General features: G+C 42.0%; 3 protein-coding genes and 1 long non-coding RNA gene across 4 annotated transcripts; 1 reads left to right on the top strand and 3 right to left on the bottom strand.

Annotated features, from left to right (window-relative positions):
• Positions 1-6,926: 6,926 nt before the first annotated feature.
• Positions 6,927-9,297, bottom strand: znhit1 (zinc finger, HIT-type containing 1). The gene is made up of 7 exons (XM_034568977.1): positions 9,173-9,297; positions 8,870-8,964; positions 8,648-8,723; positions 8,141-8,220; positions 7,885-8,054; positions 7,182-7,369; positions 6,927-7,151 (listed from the first exon to the last, which is right to left on the bottom strand). Exons 1-6 carry the CDS (start codon positions 9,195-9,197, stop codon positions 7,348-7,350), a joined length of 468 nt encoding a protein of 155 aa, XP_034424868.1. The 5' UTR covers positions 9,198-9,297; the 3' UTR covers positions 6,927-7,151; positions 7,182-7,347.
• Positions 9,298-10,022: 725 nt separating this feature from the next.
• On the bottom strand, positions 10,023-19,092 carry plod3 (procollagen-lysine, 2-oxoglutarate 5-dioxygenase 3). Its single transcript, XM_034568837.1, has 19 exons — positions 18,866-19,092; positions 16,083-16,174; positions 15,772-15,908; positions 15,340-15,503; positions 15,141-15,253; positions 14,815-14,878; positions 14,626-14,723; positions 14,071-14,172; positions 13,865-13,996; positions 13,653-13,774; positions 13,462-13,566; positions 13,112-13,237; positions 12,885-13,026; positions 12,673-12,786; positions 12,517-12,588; positions 12,140-12,244; positions 11,906-12,052; positions 11,437-11,562; positions 10,023-11,240 (listed from the first exon to the last, which is right to left on the bottom strand). Exons 1-19 carry the CDS (start codon positions 18,951-18,953, stop codon positions 11,085-11,087), a joined length of 2,205 nt encoding a protein of 734 aa, XP_034424728.1. The 5' UTR covers positions 18,954-19,092; the 3' UTR covers positions 10,023-11,084.
• Positions 19,093-20,478: 1,386 nt separating this feature from the next.
• Positions 20,479-23,622, top strand: LOC117751919 (cytochrome b5 domain-containing protein 1-like). The gene is made up of 4 exons (XM_034568969.1): positions 20,479-20,617; positions 21,663-21,739; positions 22,839-23,057; positions 23,269-23,622. The coding sequence occupies exons 1-4, from the start codon at positions 20,497-20,499 to the stop codon at positions 23,497-23,499; spliced, it is 648 nt and encodes a 215-aa protein (XP_034424860.1). The 5' UTR covers positions 20,479-20,496; the 3' UTR covers positions 23,500-23,622.
• Positions 21,483-22,952, bottom strand: LOC117751942. Its single transcript, XR_004611942.1, has 3 exons — positions 22,812-22,952; positions 22,539-22,623; positions 21,483-21,725 (listed from the first exon to the last, which is right to left on the bottom strand). It is a non-coding gene; the product is annotated as an uncharacterized LOC117751942 (long non-coding RNA).
• Positions 23,623-23,833: the final 211 nt, after the last annotated feature.

The following is a 23,833-nucleotide window of genomic DNA, read 5'->3' as shown; positions in this document are numbered from 1 at the left end:
CTTTCAGAACGACATGCTAACCTATGACTTTTTTATGACTTTCAGAACGACATACAAACCTATGACTTTCGAACGACATGCTAACCTATGACTTTTTTATGACTTTCAGAACGACACGCTAACCTATGACTTTTTTACCAGTTTTCCAACGACATGCTAACCTATGACTTTTTTATGACTTTCAGAACGACATGCTAACCTATGACTTTTTTACCAGTGTTCGAACGACATGCTAACCTATGACTTTCAGAACGACACGCTAACCTATGACTTTTTTACCAGTTTTCCAACGACATGCTAACCTATGACTTTCGAACGACATGCTAACCTATGACTTTTTTATGACTTTCAGAACGACATGCTAACCTATGACTTTTTTACCAGTTTTCCAACTACATGCTAACCTATGACTTTCGAACGACATGCTAACCTATGACTTTCGAACGACATGCTAACCTATGACTTTTTCATGACTTTCAGAACGACATACAAACCTATGACTTTTTTACCAGTTTTCCAACGACATGCTAACCTATGACTTTTTCCAACGACATGCTAACCTATGACTTTTTCATGACTTTTAGAACGACATACAAACCTATGACTTTTTTACCAGTTTTCCAACGACATGCTAACCTATGACTTTCGAACGACATGCTAACCTATGACTTTTTTCATGACTTTCGAATGACATGCTAACCTATGACTTTTTTTCCAACGACATGCTAACCTATGACTTTTTTACCAGTTTTCCAACGACATGCAAACCTATGACTTTTTTTCCAACGACATGCTAACCTATGACTTTTTAGGTGGCTTTGAACGACTTAAGAAGATGACGCGTTACATCCTCCTGTAACCATGAAATAGCACCTAATGGCCACTGAGAGGACTGCCTGGATACATGGCCGCCACTTTAAGAGGATTCCTGATCCAACAGAAGACGTGTACCAGTGATCGAAAGATTCCACCAATGAACTAGCTTTTTATCTGTAACAGCATTTCTCTTTTTGCAGTGAGTCCAGTGATTTGAATGCTTGAAATATTTTGGAAATTCTTGAATAAACTTACAGAAGAAAAATATTTGTTGCCATTCTTTATTAATTAGAGTTCCAGGACATGACATTTTTAGGTGGTTTTGGACGACATGCTAACCTATGACTTTTAGAACGACATACAAACCTATGACTTTTTTACCAGTGTTCGAACGACAAGCTAACCTATGACTTTTTTATGACTTTCGAACGACATGCTAACCTATGACTTTCGAACGACATGCTAACCTATGACTTTTTTACCAGTTTTCCAACGACATGCTAACCTATGACTTTCGAACGACATGCTAACCTATGACTTTTTTACCAGTTTTCCAACGACACGCTAACCTATGACTTTTTTACCAGTTTTCCAACTACATGCTAACCTATGACTTTCGAACGACATGCTAACCTATGACTTTTTCATGACTTTCAGAACGACATACAAACCTATGACTTTTTTACCAGTGTTCGAACGACATGCTAACCTATGACTTTCAGAACGACATGCTAACCTATGACTTTTTTATGACTTTCAGAACGACACGCTAACCTATGACTTTTTTACCAGTTTTCCAACAACATGCTAACCTATGACTTTTTCATGACTTTCAGAACGACATGCTAACCTATGACTTTTTTACCAGTGTTCGAACGACATGCTAACCTATGACTTTCAGAACGACATGCTAACCTATGACTTTTTTATGACTTTCAGAACGACACGCTAACCTGACTTTTCTATGACTTTTAGAACGACATACAAACCTATGACTTTTTTACCAGTTTTCCAACGACACGCTAACCTATGACTTTTTTACCAGTTTTCCAACTACATGCTAACCTATGACTTTCGAACGACATGCTAACCTATGACTTTCGAACGACATGCTAACCTATGACTTTTTCATGACTTTCAGAACGACATACAAACCTATGACTTTTTTACCAGTTTTCCAACGACACGCTAACCTATGACTTTTTTACCAGTTTTCCAACGACATGCTAACCTATGACTTTTTTATGACTTTTAGAACGACATGCTAACCTATGACTTTTTATCAGTTTTCCAACGACATGCTAACCTATGACTTTTTCATGACTTTCAGAACGACATGCTAACCTATGACTTTTTTACCAGTTTTCCAACGACATGCAAACCTATGACTTTTTTACCAGTTTTCCAACGACATGCTAACCTATGACTTTTTTTCCAACGACATGCTAACCTATGACTTTTTTACCAGTTTTCCAACGACATGCAAACCTATGACTTTTTTTCCAACGACATGCTAACCTATGACTTTTTAGGTGGCTTTGAACGACTTAAGAAGATGACGCGTTACATCCTCCTGTAACCATGAAATAGCACCTAATGGCCACTGAGAGGACTGCCTGGATACATGGCCGCCACTTTAAGAGGATTCCTGATCCAACAGAAGACGTGTACCAGTGATCGAAAGATTCCACCAATGAACTAGCTTTTTATCTGTAACAGCATTTCTCTTTTTGCAGTGAGTCCAGTGATTTGAATGCTTGAAATATTTTGGAAATTCTTGAATAAACTTACAGAAGAAAAATATTTGTTGCCATTCTTTATTAATTAGAGTTCCAGGACATGACATTTTTAGGTGGTTTTGGACGACATGCTAACCTATGACTTTTAGAACGACATACAAACCTATGACTTTTTTACCAGTGTTCGAACGACAAGCTAACCTATGACTTTTTTATGACTTTCGAACGACATGCTAACCTATGACTTTCGAACGACATGCTAACCTATGACTTTTTTACCAGTTTTCCAACGACACGCTAACCTATGACTTTTTTACCAGTTTTCCAACGACATGCTAACCTATGACTTTCGAACGACATGCTAACCTATGACTTTTTTACCAGTTTTCCAACGACACGCTAACCTATGACTTTTTTACCAGTTTTCCAACTACATGCTAACCTATGACTTTCGAACGACATGCTAACCTATGACTTTTTCATGACTTTCAGAACGACATACAAACCTATGACTTTTTTACCAGTGTTCGAACGACATGCTAACCTATGACTTTCAGAACGACATGCTAACCTATGACTTTTTTATGACTTTCAGAACGACACGCTAACCTATGACTTTTTTACCAGTTTTCCAACAACATGCTAACCTATGACTTTTTCATGACTTTCAGAACGACATACAAACCTATGACTTTTTTACCAGTGTTCGAACGACATGCTAACCTATGACTTTCAGAACGACACGCTAACCTATGACTTTTTTATGACTTTCAGAACGACACGCTAACCTATGACTTTTTTACCAGTTTTCCAACAACATGCTAACCTATGACTTTTTCATGACTTTCCGAACGACACGCTAACCTATGACTTTTTCTTACCAGTTTTCCAACGACATGCTAACCTATGACTTTCGAACGACATGCTAACCTATGACTTTCGAACGACATGCTAACCTATGACTTTTTTATGACTTTCAGAACGACACGCTAACCTATGACTTTTTTATGACTTTCAGAACGACACGCTAACCTATGACTTTTTTACCAGTTTTCCAACGACATGCTAACCTATGACTTTCGAACGACATGCTAACCTATGACTTTTTTATGACTTTCAGAACGACATGCTAAACTATGACTTTTTTACCAGTTTTCCAACGACATGCTAACCTATGACTTTTTTACCAGTTTTCCAACGACACGCTAACCTATGACTTTTTTACCAGTTTTCCAACGACATGCTAACCTATGACTTTCGAACGACATGCTAACCTATGACTTTCGAACGACATGCTAACCTATGACTTTTTCATGACTTTCAGAACGACATGCTAACCTATGACTTTTTTATGACTTTCAGAACGACATGCTAACCTATGACTTTTTCATGACTTTCGAATGACATGCTAACCTATGACTTTTTTACCAGTTTTCCAACGACACGCTAACCTATGACTTTTTTACCAGTTTTCCAACGACATGCTAACCTATGACTTTCGAACGACATGCTAACCTATGACTTTTTTATGACTTTCAGAACGACATGCTAACCTATGACTTTTTTACCAGTTTTCCAACGACATGCTAACCTATGACTTTTTTACCAGTTTTCCAACGACACGCTAACCTATGACTTTTTTACCAGTTTTCCAACGACATGCTAACCTATGACTTTCGAACGACATGCTAACCTATGACTTTCGAACGACATGCTAACCTATGACTTTTTCATGACTTTCAGAACGACATGCTAACCTATGACTTTTTTATGACTTTCAGAACGACATGCTAACCTATGACTTTTTCATGACTTTCGAATGACATGCTAACCTATGACTTTTTTACCAGTTTTCCAACGACACGCTAACCTATGACTTTTTTACCAGTTTTCCAACTACATGCTAACCTATGACTTTCGAACGACATGCTAACCTATGACTTTCGAACGACATGCTAACCTATGACTTTTTCATGACTTTCAGAACGACATACAAACCTATGACTTTTTTACCAGTGTTCGAACGACATGCTAACCTATGACTTTCAGAACGACATGCTAACCTATGACTTTTTTATGACTTTCAGAACGACACGCTAACCTATGACTTTTTTACCAGTTTTCCAACGACATGCTAACCTATGACTTTTTTACCAGTTTTCCAACGACATGCTAACCTATGACTTTTTCATGACTTTCAGAACGACATGCTAACCTATGACTTTTTCTTACCAGTTTTCCAACGACACGCTAACCTATGACTTTTTTACCAGTTTTCCAACGACATGCTAACCTATGACTTTCGAACGACATGCTAACCTATGACTTTCGAACGACATGCTAACCTATGACTTTTTCATGACTTTCAGAACGACACGCTAACCTATGACTTTTTTATGACTTTCAGAACGACACGCTAACCTATGACTTTTTTATGACTTTCAGAACGACACGCTAACCTATGACTTTTTTACCAGTTTTCCAACGACATGCTAACCTATGACTTTCGAACGACATGCTAACCTATGACTTTTTTATGACTTTCAGAACGACATGCTAACCTATGACTTTTTTACCAGTTTTCCAACGACATGCTAACCTATGACTTTTTTACCAGTTTTCCAACGACACGCTAACCTATGACTTTTTTACCAGTTTTCCAACGACATGCTAACCTATGACTTTCGAACGACATGCTAACCTATGACTTTCGAACGACATGCTAACCTATGACTTTTTCATGACTTTCAGAACGACATGCTAACCTATGACTTTTTTATGACTTTCAGAACGACACGCTAACCTATGACTTTTTTATGACTTTCAGAACGACACGCTAACCTATGACTTTTTTACCAGTTTTCCAACGACATGCTAACCTATGACTTTCGAACAACATGCTAACCTATGACTTTTTTATGACTTTCAGAACGACATGCTAACCTATGACTTTTTTACCAGTTTTCCAACGACATGCTAACCTATGACTTTTTTATGACTTTCAGAACGACACGCTAACCTATGACTTTTTTATGACTTTCAGAACGACACGCTAACCTATGACTTTTTTACCAGTTTTCCAACGACATGCTAACCTATGACTTTCGAACGACATGCTAACCTATGACTTTTTTATGACTTTCAGAACGACATGCTAACCTATGACTTTTAGAACGACATACAAACCTATGACTTTTTTACCAGTTTTCCAACGACATGCTAACCTATGACTTTCGAACGACATGCTAACCTATGACTTTTTCATGACTTTCGAATGACATGCTAACCTATGACTTTTTTTCCAACGACATGCTAACCTATGACTTTTTCATGACTTTCAGAACGACATGCTAACCTATGACTTTTTTACCAGTTTTCCAACGACATGCAAACCTATGACTTTTTTACCAGTTTTCCAACGACATGCTAACCTATGACTTTTTTTCCAACGACATGCTAACCTATGACTTTTTCATGACTTTTAGAACGACATACAAACCTATGACTTTTTTACCAGTTTTCCAACGACATGCTAACCTATGACTTTTTAGGTGGCTTTGAACGACTTAAGAAGATGACGCGTTACATCCTCCTGTAACCATGAAATAGCACCTAATGGCCACTGAGAGGACTGCCTGGATACATGGCCGCCACTTTAAGAGGATTCCTGATCCAACAGAAGACGTGTACCAGTGATCGAAAGATTCCACCAATGAACTAGCTTTTTATCTGTAACAGCATTTCTCTTTTTGCAGTGAGTCCAGTGATTTGAATGCTTGAAATATTTTGGAAATTCTTGAATAAACTTACAGAAGAAAAATATTTGTTGCCATTCTTTATTAATTAGAGTTCCAGGACATGACATTTTTAGGTGGTTTTGGACGACATGCTAACCTATGACTTTTAGAACGACATACAAACCTATGACTTTTTTACCAGTGTTCGAACGACAAGCTAACCTATGACTTTTTTATGACTTTTAGAACGACATGCTAACCTATGACTTTTTATCAGTTTTCGAACGACATGCTATACTTTGACATTTTGATGCCCAACTTTCTGACGACATGCACTGCAGCTGTTCTGTAAACAAATATTAAGTCAGAAAAATTATTAAAAAGTCATATGTCGTTCTGAAACATGCTTAAAAAGACATCGTCCGAAAAATGATAGTCATAGTTTAGTACGAAGCACGAAAAATTATAAAAAGTCAAATGTTATGTTGTTGATATGATTTGAAAACTACTGGACGAATTACCACGAATCTTGGTGTTAGTGTTTGGTTTGGATTTTCTTTCACTTTCTTTAATATTGCTTATAACAACGGCTGAGACTTTGATATCCGAGTGTAAAAAGACACAGGACTGAGAATTCTACTTCAGTGTTTCTTTAATAAAGGATGAAACTACAACCTCCTTATTTACAAAACAACATGACATATTGTGGACAAAATAACCAGAACACCTCATGGACAGCAACAGGAGAAATTGGACCATTTAAATTAATTACAACAAAAATGTATTTTCTGCCCTTTTAACTGTCACGGCAATTCTTACATGATGCTAACTCATCAACATGACAACTCCCTCAGGTTAACTGGGTCATATGGGACGAGGAATGAAAAACGCTGCTGTCTGACGTCTACCTGGAACATGCGTGTCCCGTGCTCTCAGTAAACTCCGAACCAGGATCAAAACGAGTCAGTGTGTAAACCTCCAAGCTTCAATGTCCCTTAACATTCTGAACCAAGCGGCATCTCATCGCTTCCATCACCATAGTAACGAGGCGGCGGTTACAGCGTCCACTTCAAACACCTACAGAGAAACAGAAAAAGATCTTAATGAACAGAACACAAACTAATCTGACATTTTAATAAAGTGGGGAGATCAACCGAGTAATTCCACAAACATCTGTACTCATCTCACGTGTGTCACATACAGTTCATCTAATAGACTTGGCATGTGTATTCTTAGTGGTCATGTGATGCAGACGTTGTTTAACACACTCTGAAAGAGTCCACATGCAATGCATCTTTATATATTTATAAACCACACACGTGAAGTGTGATAAAGAAAATTCAGTTTCATTTGATGAAAAACATTGACTATAAAATCCTCAGTGCAGATAAACCAGGTAGGATGAACACAAAGTTTTCTAACTTCACGCTGCAGCACAGACTGTTTATAAAAAGCTCTGCACACAAACAATAAAAAGTGACACAGTATCGAAGAAGAGTTTGAGGACGAATCACTAATAACATGGAATAATTCTAAAGTAGCTCCGGAGCATCAACTGAAAACAAAACAAAAGAGAGGAGAGCGTGACAAACCTGGTCTCTCTGTGCGTACACAGGCACTTGCTGGAGCAGTAGCGCCCCCCGCAGGTGGTGCACGTGTAGTGAGAGGGGAAACCACAGACGCAGCAGAAGTGACGGGGGGGCAGCGATGAGACGGGGCCTGCTGCTGACAGGTAATTGGGCTCCGGCTTCTCCGACAGGTTCTACCAATCAGAGAAGAGGGGAGGAGTCAGTTGACAGTGTGTAAGCCAATGAGAGAGCAGGGAAAGCGTGAAGGTGCGGGACCCACCTCCTCCTCCAGCAGGGTGGTGAAGTTTTTCCTGAAACGTTGTTTGAAGTGGTCGCCCCTCGTCTTCCTCCTCTTCTTCTCTGGACGAGACAAACATTTGAAAATACGTCACACGATAAGGAAGCGAGGAGATGATGCACGCCGTCCTCTGACGTGTCCAACCAGGACACGTTGTGAATTGCTACAATACTGTTTTAACCCTAAAAGTCCACCGGAAGTGACTAAGCTAGTGGACGTAGCCACACGATGGTGTGTCCGAGGGTCCGTAGGCGCACTTCGTAGGAAGATATCAGACATTTAGGCTTGAAACCCGGTGTAAATGACCTTGTTTCGAGTGGAATATAAATGTGGGGGCTTGCGGACACTTGGATGACACCACACGAGCAGTGTGGAGGCATGTTGTCTTTTTAGTTTGGTTTTATTACGTCTGAAGATGTTGGTCACAATGGACTTCGTGGAATACGTAAAGACCCTTGAGACAGTGTTATGATTGACATTAAGTCTCACCTGGTTCCTCGGTCTCACTGAAGGCGGGCAGGCGAGCAGTTGGACCTGGGGGGGGGAGGGAGGACAGAGGGTCGTCCTGGAAACAGTAAAAACAACAACATTGACCCGGATGAAAACCACGAGGTGAAGGTGAGAGCTGCAACTTTGAGTTGAGACCAGTGTGTGAACTTCAACTGAGCTCCTCCTCCTCCTCCTCTGTGTGATCGTCAAGACGACGCTCACCTGGAAGTTGTCTTTCTCCAGAGCCTCCAGCTGACGAGTCTGACGCCGCTGCCTCGTCGCTTCATCCAAGACTCTGCGCTGTCCCTCCACCCGAGCTGAGAGAGAGAGAGAGAGAGAGGTTCAATGAACGAGCAGCTGTGAATCTCTAACATTTAACAGCATCAACGTGTATCGACGTTAAAACGATATTAAACCATGAACCAATAGAAACTCGACGATTTAACTTTGACATCGCGAAAGTTGAGTCGCGGTAACGTCGCGTTTTTTACGTTTGTTTGAATCTTTTCGTTAAAACAAACTCACCGGAGGTTTTCTTCTCCAGCACCATGTTGTTCTTCCGGTTCTACGGCAGCCGCACGGGGACACACTGAACCAGACCAAACGCGATTTGATTTTCAATCACCGTCCACTGGTTGATTCAGAGAAACTTACCTGGACAAATTAAATCGTTAGGAAAGTAATAGTTTTGTTTAAGTCGGGATAAAGTTTTAAATGGCGGAACATCTGTGTAACTGTAGTTTTTAAATCAACGGCAAATAACGAGGGAATTGAACGCTTATATTTGAGTGCGTTGCTACTTTCTTTGTCGCCACCTGCCGGTAAAATAGAAACATTACGCGCTCCCCCCCCCCCCATGAAGGATTATCAACACAAACTACCGCAGGTGAGTTCAGATACGAGCAGAATAACATAAATCCCCTCGGCAGGTGAGAAGGCCGACACGTCATCATAAAACCCACCAGAGCAAACGAATACGTGAATAAATAAATATTCTGACAGGTTTACAGCTATAATTAAAACCAGGACCCGTTCTTACAAATAAAGGCACAAAATTACAGTTCAAATAGTTATTTGGTTAAACCTTGTAAAATCCGGATTTTAAAAATCCGAGACTTTTACTTTACTCATCTGTAACTTCCACTTTAATTGGTAAGTCATTTCCTGCAGTGAAGCTTTTATTTTGTGAATACCTTTATTTCATAAAATAATCCCAGATAAATTCAGAGATCAGATGACTATTCAAAAGACAAACAATCACAAGCAGGACAGACATGAATTAGGATAAAAAAGGAATTTAAGATCAAGAGAGAGGAGGAGAAATAAAAACTCATATCAACGTCACATCTGAAACAGACGAAACAAACGCAACCCGCTGTAACACTAAAATTATTTATTAAAATCTCAAAACATTAACAAACGTCATTAACAAATAATTTAATGCAGTTTGTACAAAGCTGATTCCTTGTATCGACAGGCACGCTGAGGAAACTACAGGAGGTGTCAGGCGGAAACCTCGTCCCTAAAACACTTGACACGATTTAAATAAAGTTATAAACTGAGAGGAGACGACGGAGTCACAGTTGCACCTCAGCTACAGCATCAAACTGAAAATATAAAGACATGAAAGAACTTTCAAAACGATGTAGAATAAAACATGAAATATAAAAAAGGTCTTTAACGTTTTCCCAGTAACAGTTAACATATCTTGAAGCAGAGTTTTACCTCAGTTTACACGTTTAACATAAAAATACTTTAATATTTTCTTTAGCGTTATCTTTATTTACGTTCGTCTTTTTTCGATGCGTTTTCTTTGTCGTTTATTTTTCTACCGTTTCAAACATTCAAAGATCGAAGCTCAATCTGAGCAATCTGATTGGCCGAGAAAAGCTGACGTCCGCTGTTATGATCCCCATCGTCATAACTGGTAATATCCACAGAACATGTTCAGTGGTTGATGATTATGATTTTAAAATCGAGCTGATCAAATCCTGTAGAGGGCACTGTGGATCAAGATTAGAGAAGGAGAGCGCCCCCCACAGGATGATGATCAGTGTAACAGCAGAGAGTTGATTGAACTCTACAGAAGAGGAGTGTGTTGTTTTTGCATAGATTTAGGATGTGTTGTTAAAATAAGGCAGCGCGGTGGCGTTTTACAACAGACCCTTGTTTTGAAATGTCTCTTTATCTGAAGCTCGAACGACAATAAAATAAAGTGACTCTTACTCTGAAATGTCCGACTTGTAACACCTGGTATAAGGACGCACTGAAATGAATCATGTGATTGCAGTACGCGAGTGATTGGCAGGTGAAAGTTGATCATTCAATCAGACGCATAACAAAAACGCTTCATCACGTCTATTCCTCCGTCAAGTCTGTCTGTACTTGTGACGATGAGGCGCACACACACACAAACACACGCTAACACACGGAACATTCAGGGGTCAACGAAGGACACCATGATGTATCTGGTCCCTCTCGTGGTGGGCAGACCCTCGTGGTAGTGGGTCAGACGCCCGGGGTGCATGAAGGTCCAGCCCTTCCTGGGAGACTCCACCTTACAGTCGTAACGCAGGAACCTGCAGCCTCCACCCTGTGACACACACACACACACACACACACACACACACACACACACACACACACACACACACACACACACACACACACACACACACACACACACACACACACACACACACACACACACACACACACACACAGTGATGAGTCTTTACGAATGACGAGATTCTTCCTCAAACTTCAACTTGATTTTTTTTTGCCTGTACCTCGTAGTCGATGTCCTTGCTGTTCAGGGCAACATTGATGGTGAAGGTGGACGAGTCGTGATGCGGTCGCAGAGACGGCTGCTCGTCAGGGCGGTAACGGACCACAAAGTTCATAATGGCCTGGCACTACACACAAAGACACACACACAAAATGCCAATGATCTGTAACACAATTCATGGGTGATGCTGCAGAAAAACATAACTTTACTCAGGAGTAGTATTTTGACTGTACCTCGGGGTAACTTTACTCTGTAGTAGTATTTTGACTGTACCTCGGGGTAACTTTACTCTGTAGTAGTATTTTGACTGTACCTCAGGGTAACTTTACTCTGTAGTAGTATTTTGACTGTACCTCGGGGTAACTTTACTCTGTAGTAGTATTTTGACTGTACCTCAGGGTAACTTTACTCTGTAGTAGTATTTTGACTGTACCTCAGGGTAACTTTACTCTGGAGTATCTTGACTGTACCTTGGGGAAATATCCGGGATAGAGTTTTTCAGTGACCGGGGCGATGTATTCCTTGAGGAATTTGAGCCACTCCTTCTCAAAGCCGATCTGGTTCATGTGAATATCCACCGTCGGGACGTTTTCGTAGCCGCCGGCCAGACGCTCGTCCTGAACACAAAGAAAAGACAAAAAGTTTCAAAGCTCAAGTTCTCAGGTTTGTTCAGAGAGGGTCAATCAGACGAGTGAACATGTTACATTGTGTTTTCCTCCAGACCACTCGTTGTTATCCTCCATGGTCTCCACCAGGTGGTCACACATCTTCTCTGAGAAAGCTGGAAACCAGTAAACATCTGGACAGGGCTGTGAGAGACACACACACACACACACACACACACACACACACACACACACACACACACACACACACACACACACACACACACACACACACACACACACACACACACACACACACACACACACACACACACACAGTTTAGTTACATGATCTGAACTTTTACATCACCAACTACAATTTTGCATCATTCAATGAATATTGAAACAGAGCGTCAGACACAAATCATTTGAGTGGGATTTATTGTTCATCCCTGGTTATGACGATGTTTTGTTACCTGCTCCACGAACTTCTTCTCATCTTCGAAGATCTTGGAGTAGTTCACGTTGATGTACTTCTCCTTCCAGTCCTGTAAACAAACACAGAAACACACTCAGCCCTGGTTTTCTTTTAGTTTTTCACTTGTTCGTATGTTCACGTGTGCTCGTCTGACCACAGGGTTGTCGAAGATCTGCCACATGTCCGGGTGCAGCCTGGACGTGTTGAAGTTGGCCGATGCCACCAGACGACCAAACTCGTCGCGGTTTGACACGAACATGAAGATGCCCTGTGGACACAGTCGTTAATCGTCTTTATATACAGCCACTGATCGTCTTTATATACAGCCACTGATCGTCTTTATATACAGTCACTGATCGACGTTACCTGGTCTCTGATGCTCTTGCAGAACACCATGTCAGGGTCCATCCCCTCGCCCACGTACATAGTCATCTTGGACAGTTTAGACCGCAGCACGCTGCCTTTGATCAGGTAGGCCTGAGTGATGTACGGCACGTTCCACAGACCGCTGGACACACGTGATGATATAAGTGTTTCATTAGAACAAAATAAAATCTGTGTGTGTCTGTGTGTGCGTGCGTGCGTTAACTCACATCCTCTTTCCCTGGACGATCTCGATGTAGTCTTCAGATCTTGAGTAGTATCCTTCAGGACTCAGAGCGCCCCAGAAGTTACTCCACAGCTTCCCGTGTTTTGACAACATGGGAGCGATGACAGATCTTAGAGAGAGACATGACAAAATCAAACAACCAGGGGAAAAAGTGAATAAATAACACTTTATTCCAAAAACATCACACCCTCTTGTCCTGTAGTGTTTGTGTGATCCTACTAACAGACACAAAACCTAATAAGGAATTTAATAAAGACTCTTTTCACACCAGGGACAAGAAGAACGCTATGACAGTCGTATATCGACGCTTCATGAACACAGGAGGGAACGTACTTGTTTTCCTCGATCAGTATCCTCAGTGTGTCGGGGTTCGTCAACGCCACGTCAGAGTCGATGCTGAAGTAATAATCACACTCTGGATCCTTCTTACACGCCTCGCTGCACACACACATACACACAAACACATGAATATGAACTGAAGTTTATTATTTCTATTAATAATATGTTGAGTGGGTTCCACTCACACAGCCATGGTTCTGGCCTTGTCTTCCTGCAGGTTCTCCTCTGGACCAACCAGCCGGGCGTTGGGGAACAGCGACCTGTGGCGCTCCCAGAATCTCTGAATGTGACGCTCGTGGTAAACGACCTGAATTACAGGGGAACAATCACACGTCAGAACAGAAGTGACCGGAACACGTCACAGAGTTTTCTCCTGTGTGTCTGCGTCTGATCGTACGTTGTTGTGGATGAAGAGGTGGATCCTCGCCATGGGATAGTTGAGCGTGGTCAGTCGGTCTAGGAACTCCTCCATGAAGGGAGTGGCGTGTTCGATAAACACGGCAACGTGAACCAGAGGCATCTCCTCATCCTGAAAATAACACTTCCCGGTGAGTCAGTGCGAAAGAGAATTGAGGGGTTGTGGTGTCAGGGGAGCTCACTTACAGGAACGTCGTTATAGAAAAGCAGGTCGTCGTCACAGATGCCACATCCGCTCTCATAGGTCCACGCCGTCGGGACATAGTTACCAAGGTAATTCAACTGCAGCTGCAGAGATAAAGACACGTCTGACATGTGATTGGCTCATCACCTCAAACATATGATGTAAATGTTGTACAGTCAGTAACAGGCAGCCCATTGTTTTGAAGGGATAGTTCACCCAAAAATGTAAATTCACTCATTATCTTCTCACCACTAGGCCCATGGAGGGCTGGGTGCATTGTGATCCATGCACGAACACGGCCCAAGAGGATAACTGAGAACATTTAGGCTAAAAACTTGGTGTAATTGACGTTGTTTTGAGTCCAATTTGAATGTCGGGGGTTACAGACACTTGGATGACACCACAGGAGCAGCGACTCTGTCCTGTGGATGTTGTTGCTAAGTGTTGGTCAGACAATCAGAGGCTCCTACACATTCTGAGCAGTGATTGTTTCACCTCAGACACAAGCTGAGCTCACATCACATGGTTCTGATGGGTGACTGTGGTTGGTCACTTACCTTGGTGGGTCCGTTGCCATGGATGACAACAGGGAGTGTGTCGTAGGCAACGTTCCTCGCTCTGACCTTTGCCTTCTCAAACTTCAAGACGACTTCATCTGACGGACAGAGACGAAGGGTCAACAGAGGGTCCCCACAAAGAGGGGTACATGTAAAAAACGTGCGTGTGTGTGTGTGTGTGTGTCTCACCGACGGCTCCGTTCAGATTCTGGAAGATTCTGGATCGATGATCCAGCGACATGTTGAACTTGGTCTGAGGAGACGAATCACATCATCCACATGATGTTAGAACCTTAGCGTGAATTATTTTATTCATTTATGACATCACAGGAAGTTACGTATGATGTTGTTCTGACATCACCAACTTCAGAAGCAAAGGAACCACAATACAGTCGAGCGACACATGACGTTAGCATGTTCAAAGTGAGCGTCAGATGAACGGAGAGCAGTTTAAGATCCATTTATGGTAAAGGTGGTGTATGATTGTTGTCATGGTGATGGCGGCGTCAGTTCACCCGCTGCGTCTTGTCCAGGTAGATCTTGGTGTAGAAGAGCTGGTCGTCATCGCTGTCCTTGCTCTTCCACTGCTGAACGATTGCACTGAGATCTGGAGCGAAGCCGATGAAACCTTAACAGAGAGGAAGAGTTTTACTTTGGGATTCAAACAACGTGTCCATGTGTGAGTGTGTGCGAGTGCGAGGTTTAATGTCAGACCTCCTGAGTTGAGGTAGCGTTTCCCAGAATGCACCACAGGGTACTTTTGGGCCAGTCTCTGGTCGGGCCAGCAGAATCCCTCGGCTGAGAAAACCACTCGATGACCTAGACGTTTGAATTTGGAGAGCAGCTCCTCTGGGCCCGCCGCAAAGATGACGTCATAACTACAGAGACGAGGAGAGCGAGTCAGGCATCACATGATAAAGTTTCAGTCACACGTGTCACATTGTTTTGTAACTTAAGCGCCGTCAGTTTGCACGAGAGCGACGCTGCACGTGTGTTTTTGTGTCTGAGGGACGTCAAAGAAAAGAACTGATGTTAAATCAATGTTTTCACAGTTTATAACCTTTTCTACATCTCATCTCTCATCTCAAGCTAACGTGGTTTCTTTTCTGTTGATAGTTATATAACGCACACACACAAACTGTTTACCTGTCCACGAACATGATGACCATGTTGGTCTTGTCAGAGTGTTTGAGCAGCTCCTTCTTCAACCATCTGACCTTCTGACCTCCACCCACTGTGCGAGCAACGTCACCTCCCTTCCACTCCTCCCCCAGACCCAGCACCTGCACACAGACAAACACATAAAGATTCCGATCGTTACATGTTTGTTTTTACATACAGTCACTGTTTCTGACCTTGTGTGTGTGTGTGTGTGTGTGTGTGTGTGTGTGTGTGTGTGTGTGTGTGTGTGTGTGTGTGTGTGTGTGTGTGTGTGTGTGTGTGTGTGTGTGTGTTACCTTCACGGTGTAGTTGAACTCCCTGATCGTACCCATGAAGCGATTGAAGCCGTCTGTCTCCTCTGTTGCCGCGGTGATCACCAGCAGATTTTCTGTAAGGACAATACAATGACAGCATCAGTGATATGTATTTAATCAACATGAAATCAATCACATGTTGGATTCAACACGTTAGACAGCTGAGTCAAGCAGGTTTATTGGTTTATAATTAATCAATACTTTGACTATTGATCGGACGTCCACGCCGCAGAGGTCTATTTAAAAAGGCAGCTCATTAAAATTACTGACGGGACAAGAGGCCGAGCTGTCGGAGCAGACAAGTCCCGACCTGACTCAGCGAATCACGGGTCAGGACTCTGCTCCGACAGGTCAAACTGGGACGGTCGTCAGGGAAACGCTGCTCAGCCAACTCCTCGCTGCCTCCAGGCTTTCGAGGAATTTGAGGCGAAGTGAAACTCGTCAGAAAAACCTCAGGAAAAGTTAAAGAGGTGAGGAGCAGGAGGGGGAGGATTGGGGGGGGGACAGACGCCTCCTTGTCCTCAGTCACAGACTCTGTGGTTTCAGCAATGGGAACGGACGACAAACTCAAACTCTCATCTCTTCCGGGGCCTTGAAGACCGGAGGGATTATTCCCAGCTGCTGCAAATGTTTCGACGGTGCATTCAAGGCACGTAGGATTTAACGTGAACATGAGTTTAAGGATTTTTTTTTTTATTATACAAGTTCTTCATTTCTGTGTCACAGTGTAGTCACAACTCAGACTGATTGTAGTCTGATTGCCTGTCACATGTAACTTAAGTACTCATGTCAGAGAAATGGAGGTTTTGTCAATGGACTTATAACAGTTTGTTCACTAATCTAATACTCAAGTGTTAAACAACATTCACACGACTGTTTAAACACACACACAAAGACACACACACACACACACACACACACACACACACACACAAAGACACAAAGACACAAACACACACACACACAGCTGTCTGAACAGGAAACTGTTCCTGCAGCTCAGACACAAACAACAAGACATTACAGTAAAGTTAACAATTGACTTTAGTAACTGGAAATTCAGTGTATTTTACTGGCAAATTAAAAAATCTTAGTTGTTGCAAATTATTTCAGAAAACGGATTAATTAGTGTCACAACCGAAAACTCATCAGAAACTATTTCATCATTAATTCAGAGTTTAAGGGGGGTTCCTCAGACACGGCGAGGTGTTCTGGGTCTGGATCCAACTGAACCTTGGTTCTGTTCGTTTTGCAGAGTGAAAACTCTTTTATTGGATAGTTTGGACTTTTGGACCAATCACAGAAAGTAGAGACAGAATTAAACAATACAAGAAGAAGCAGCTGCAGTCTTCACCTCCGACGATATAATGTTTGAACCACGAGGACGTTCATTTGGTGCATTTGAACTAGTGCGGAGTACTGTAGTACTGTGGAGTACTGTAGTACTGTAGTACTTCGCCTGAAGGTGCTGATGCTGGGAGGAATACCATAATGATGTTACCATGGCAACCACATGAAGCTCTTCGTTAAATTTCTCCGTTCAACGACTACTATCCCACACCTGACAACACGCAGACTTCTGACGCACGCCGTCTATAAACCAATCAGAGTCAAGTACAGGTGGACGCAGCCCACGTAGGTGATGAAGACAGGACGTACAGATGTCAGACTAAATTCTTTAGTCCCTAAATTACAACGGGAAACCAAAACTAACCAGATCAAGTGAAACAATGGAACATGAAGCTCGGTTCAGAGGAGAAAACATCCTCAGTCGTTGTATTCTTAAGCGTGAGAACCTGCTGCTCTCTGCTCTTTACATGTGAATGAATGTAATCCATCTTTTTAACGTGAGGTAACTGAAGGCCTGGGCCGGGCTCACTTTGTGTGACCGACAATAGCAACACTGACAAGAGAAGCTGTATTTAATATCAGGACAGAAACCTGATCATCAGAATCAGGTCAGTGTCTGAACAGGAGCTCGGCCGATTTATCAGCTGACACGAGTCTTTCACAGACACAGTGTCAATAACTTTTATTTATTTCTGGTCTGAATCATTAAACCTGTAAGTGTCCAGGTATCGATGAGGAGAAATGAACATGATGTAGAATAACTTTAAATGTCAGAGTTAATTCAGGAAGTGGAACATTCCCTCACAGGCATTTCTAAAACTAAGCATTGAACAGTGGGAGGAACCAAACTACAAATCTGACATGAGCTTCTGATTATTGTAGAACTGATCGGTCAGAAAAGATTCCTCTTTGGATCTATTACATCAAAAATTACCTTCATTTACTTTCATGATTTATTGTTATTGATTTATAAGATCAACTTCAGTGATCTCGAAGCAAGTTAATTCATTAGTTACAGCAGCAGATAGTCAGAATGAGGCCGACAAGAAAACACGTGAAAGTATAAAATGTTAAATAAACTGGCAATAGAATAGATAATAAAAACACATATTTGGGATTAGATTAATCAGCACATTAACTTCCTGTTGATTAATCGCCTGGTCGGTTCAGCGGTGAATTAACGAGCCTCCGGGCGACGTCAAAAGTTGAGAAGTTGGAATTTCGGTGATTTTCTACACGTTAACATTTAGTAATAAACTCACGGTTTATATCGAGGTTCAGGATCAAAGCGTCAAAGAGACGTTATTGGGAATAATGCGCAGTTAGCAACAGTTAGCTCGGAGAACCAGAGCCAGGCTGCTCCAGCGGGACATGGTGGTCCTCCTGGCCGGGCAGGGGACCCTCAGGAGCGGCCTTACCTGCAGAGGGGCTCCGCTGATCGGCGGACACGAAGCTCTGGAGGAAGAAGAGCGGCAGCAGACTGAGGAGGCGGCGGCGGGGAAACATGGCGGCGGTTTAAGACGCGAACGACTCGGTTCAGACAGAAAAACTCAAGCTTCACTTTCTCCTCCTTCTCCTTCTTCTCCTTCTTCGTCCTCACTCCATCAGCTGCGAGACTCTCGCGAGCTGCAAATGTCGCGATGACGCGGATCTTCCCGAGATGTCAACACGAGGAAAAAAACCTGAGCCCGCCCCACTTCCGAGGAGCAGCCAATGGGAAGAGGAACTCGCTTGAGTGACGGGTATGCCGAGCAATCAGCGCGTCGAAGCGGCCTCGGACGAGCCAATCAGCGGAGGACAAATGGAAACGAGAGGACCGAGATGGCAGAAAGTTCGTGAAAAACCGAGAAAGTTAAAGTTTGCCACGTGTGAGAGAGAGAGAGAGAGAGAGAGAGAGAGAGAGAGAGAGAGAGAGAGAGAGAGAGAGAGAAGCTCACTTCATCAACTCTACTTTATTAAGTCATTAAACTGCGGTTTATCACTTAATAAACTCGATTTTATTAAAGAAACTACATTAATGAATAATGTGATAGTCAATACTGAAATGAAAAAAGTCAAGTTAGAGAGAGAAAGAGGGACCTTTAAAAGATTGTTGCACATTTCATTCCATTTGTTATTAATGTCCAACAACAGCTTATATTTATTTATATAGAACAATCCACGCATAGAATAAAACAAAAACATTTAGATAAAATGAATTAAGAAAATTAAATTATTATAAATAGCAGGTAAAGCTAAAGTTGGATAAAACATAAAACAGCAGAATTAAGTTTGACAGTTTTTTCTATCTAAAACATTAGTCTGTCAATATTCAGTTCAGTGTTTTGATTTTATTTTGAAACACAGGGAGTCTTTCCCAGCATAGAGGTCAAGGCGTTTGTTTTCTACAAGACAAGGTCAGAGGCATTGACTTTAATCCATCAAGCCTTTAATCTATTATCGCTTTATTTGCATTTATACAGACTTAGATTGCTGTAACATCAAAGACACCTTGACGGTCTTTGATATGTCTTAATGGAAAACAGGGAACGAAGAAGACACAGTAGATGGACATATAATTGGATCAGAGACTTTATATTTGATATGCTTATTCAAGTGAGAATTGGGACAGCTTTATCAAGAAGGTATGTGGTGGGAAATGGTGCTCCTCAGGGCAGTGTCATTAGTCTAATATTGTTTTCCATTATGATTAATGATGTGTTCTCTCAAGTTCAGGGTGATATTGGGCGGACTCTTTGCTAATGATGGAGCCTTGAGGAATAGGAGATTGGAAAAACTGGCTGATTGGACAAATCTCCTCTGTATCTAGGAGATTTGTTATATCTCCTATATACAAATCCCTCTTTTTTGGCAAATCATTAAACTTTGATGCCTTCACACTGTCGTTGCTGTCGTTTATTAATGACCTAGGTTTTTTATTCATGCAGGTTTCTTTAATTTATGTTTTTATTTTATGTCTTTAGGCCCCGCCCCTGCTCCACCTCCTTGTTGCCATAGTAACGTTGCCATAGTAACGTGGCAACACCGGCGCAGAAGTGTTTTTCTAAACATGAGCAGACAAAAGTTCTTCACTTCTGCTGAAGTCTCTGCTCACAACACTGCCGACGACCTGTGGGTGTCGTTCCTGGGTAAAGTCTGTGACCTGACACCCCTGATGACCCAGAACAAAGGTGGGTAATGTCTTTTACCCATGTCTTTCTTTTATCCCGAGATATGAGAAGAGCCGGTCTCGGTTTGGTTCAACAAGTATTTATTCAGAAGCAATGAAAAGGTACAGCATACCTATGTGCACATAGCTATGGGCACTCAATACACAGCCTCGGCTTTCTAGTAGCACGGGGTAGTCAAGAGTCGCCCCGAACAGACGACGGGTACAGTACTTATAATAGTAGGTATAACTTCATTGGTCAATAACGAGGGGGAGTCACCGTGGTTCAGACCTTGGCTCTCCCTAGTGCTGGTGTGCAGCCGTGGTCCCATCCTCTTGGCCCTGGAGTCTGCGAATGATGAGGTTCGCCCCTCCTCTGACAGTAGCTGGGAAAATCTTCACATTCTGACAGTGTTTGGTTTCATGTTTTACAGACAGGCCTTCAGCTGAAGCCTTGTGGGTCTTCAGTAGTTTTGCAGATATGGTGTTGTTGTTCATTGGAGTGAGAAACTTGGTTCCTGTGTTATCGGCTGTATGTTCTGTGTGTGTAAGCATGCGCATTTTCTAGACAAAACAACACCTTTCCTATCTGTCCTTCAGAACCTAGTGGCAGCTGCTTGAATTCTTTCTAGGGCATAGGTCACAGTTTCTTATGAAAACAGTGCATTCATGTATGTGTGATGTTTGAATAAAGCTAATGGAGTTTAGGCTGTAATATAGTAAGTTAGGAAACCGGAAACCCGGAAAGTACTTTACTCTAGTTACACATAAAGATTTAACATTAAAACACACAAGTACATAAATAAATGTAGAATAGGAATAAATAAAAAAAATAAAAAAGTTTGTACTTTATTTATTCAGTCTATAAAATACTTACATAAAGACAATCAGTAACTGTATGTAAAAACCATCAGTGACTGTACAAGATGATCAATGACTGTTTATAACACATTTCAGCTCTTTTGTTTGAAGGTTCAGTTTTATATTTTTGTCTGATTTATATTTAAACATTAATAATAAATCAGATTTAAAATGTGACTGATGAACATGTGTGTGTGTCTGTGCAGGCGACGTTCTGCTCTTACCCATCATGGAGTCTGCAGGAAGTGACATCAGCAGCTGGTTCGACCCTGAAACCAAAGACGTGGGTGATAAAACACATCAGCAGCAAAGTCACAGCCAAAGAGTCCCCTGTATTTTCCCACACGGGGGCCGGGCCCCTCTGCCGGGTCCCCAGATAAACCTGAGGGGTCAGGAGGTCACATGATTTAAAGAAGAAAAAAACAGTTCTGATGATTGATTTGTTTTAATCAAATATTTTATCATTTGAAGTTTCGTTAAATGAAGCTGTGTGAAAGTTAAGAGGTGAAATATTTTCTATGGAACAAGGACAAAGGAATCTGCCCAGATGAAAATAAGCAGTTTTACCTTCACACCGTTTAATATTTGATAATTTATTTAAAATCAAATCTTTTTTCTGAACAGTCAGATAAAAGCAGTAAAAGGTGCAGTACGACATGAAGTCGAGTAAAAGTGTTAAAATTGGAGATGCAGTGTAATTTCAATAAAAAATAAAAAAAGGTCAATAGAGCAACCACATATAAAATCACCACAACACCACAGAGGGAGTTTTAGGCCTTTTATTTATTTCCAAACTGTGCTCTTAGTTAAGAGCTCCTATGGATCTGCCTCGAGTTGCTCAACTTAAAAAGGGGAAATAAAACCCAACTCCACAAGTTCAAATATTCAACAGGAAGAGGATGCTCAGCTGGAGGGAGGAGTCGCTCTCTGGCTGATCTTCCTCCTCAGATCAGCGAAAGTCTTGGCCAAAGGTTCACAGTTTTCTAGCTCAGCGTTCTCCACAGTCCATCCACTGAGCCGCGCTGATGTGATTTATAGAAACAGCCATCGATCAGTTTACTTTGATTACAGATTGAAAATACCGGACTCCTGTGCTGGGGAGGAGTCTTAAGCCCCGCCTTCCCCTGTGGGAGTGTCCTAATGCACTGCAGACTGAACCTGATTACACTCAAACAAAAAAGAATGAAAACATGCAATGTCAAATGTGGCACTGCAAACACCAGACATATTTAAAAGTGCAGGCAATCATCTCCCCTGCTCGTCTCATAACAAAAGTATAAAGTATCAGAACATAGAAATACTCGATTACTTTCACTTGAGTAAAAGTACTTGGTAATTTTCTCTGCTGGATTTACCTGCATGTGTCTGTCCTCTGTCCTCAGATCCTGAAACATGTGGATCCACTGACTAACTGTGTGAGGTACTACACCCCCAGGGGGCGCTTCGTGCACGTCTCCCCAGCCGGCCCTCGCTCCGATTGGGCCAACGACTTTGGCGAGCCCTGGTGGAAGGATCGACGCTACGAGGTGGGACTGCTGACGACTAAAGCCAGGTGGATACGAGTCATCAACGTGCAGACGTCACAGGAGCAGCAGCTGCAGGTGAACTGATCACACGAGGTGCATTCTGGGTAATGGGTCTGAGCTTAGCCTAGCTTAGCACAAAGATTGAAAGCAGCAGGAAACAGGTAGAAACAGATATCAGTTACTTTCACTGCTCATTGGGTTTGACTGAAGTAAAGTATTAGAGTACTGAAGTTTATACAGTTTGTTTCGACCTGATTTCGACCTGATTTTCCTCGTTGCTCCTCAGGTGTGTTCAGAGGAGACTCTGGACGAGATCCTCCAGCGTTACCTACGCTACAACTCTCACGCCCGTAGCTACAGCTGGAAACATGAAGGAGTAAGTCTGGACATGAGCAGGACGCTCAGTGAAAACAACGTCCCTGATGAAGACCACAAGCTCGAGGAGCTGCGACTGGACAGCGACCTCTTCATCACCGCCATCCTCCTCCACTTCAGTGATGACCTCACAGAGGGGTGACCTCTGACATCATGAGGGCCCAGTGGACAGGTGTGACATCACAACACGCGTGTCACCTGACAGGAAACTGAACTGCAGCTGTGAGAAAAGTAAATAAATAAAAATTAAAAGAGAGCTTCTGTATTTTGGATGCTGATTGATTATCATATCATATTATTTTACAGTTGTGTTTCTGAAATATATATATGTAAATGTATATCTACACACACACATATATATATATATATATATGCTGTGCTCATCCAGTTTCAATTTTACCACCACCTTGTGGGCGGGGCTCTGGACGGTCACTTTATATCAAACATTTAATTTGAGCTCGTGAACTTGTTAGTTC

This window comes from Hippoglossus hippoglossus, chromosome 18 (genome assembly GCF_009819705.1).
Source record: "Hippoglossus hippoglossus isolate fHipHip1 chromosome 18, fHipHip1.pri, whole genome shotgun sequence".
Taxonomy (NCBI): Eukaryota; Metazoa; Chordata; class Actinopteri; order Pleuronectiformes; family Pleuronectidae; genus Hippoglossus; species Hippoglossus hippoglossus.
This window is presented reverse-complemented; position numbering and strand designations above follow the sequence as displayed.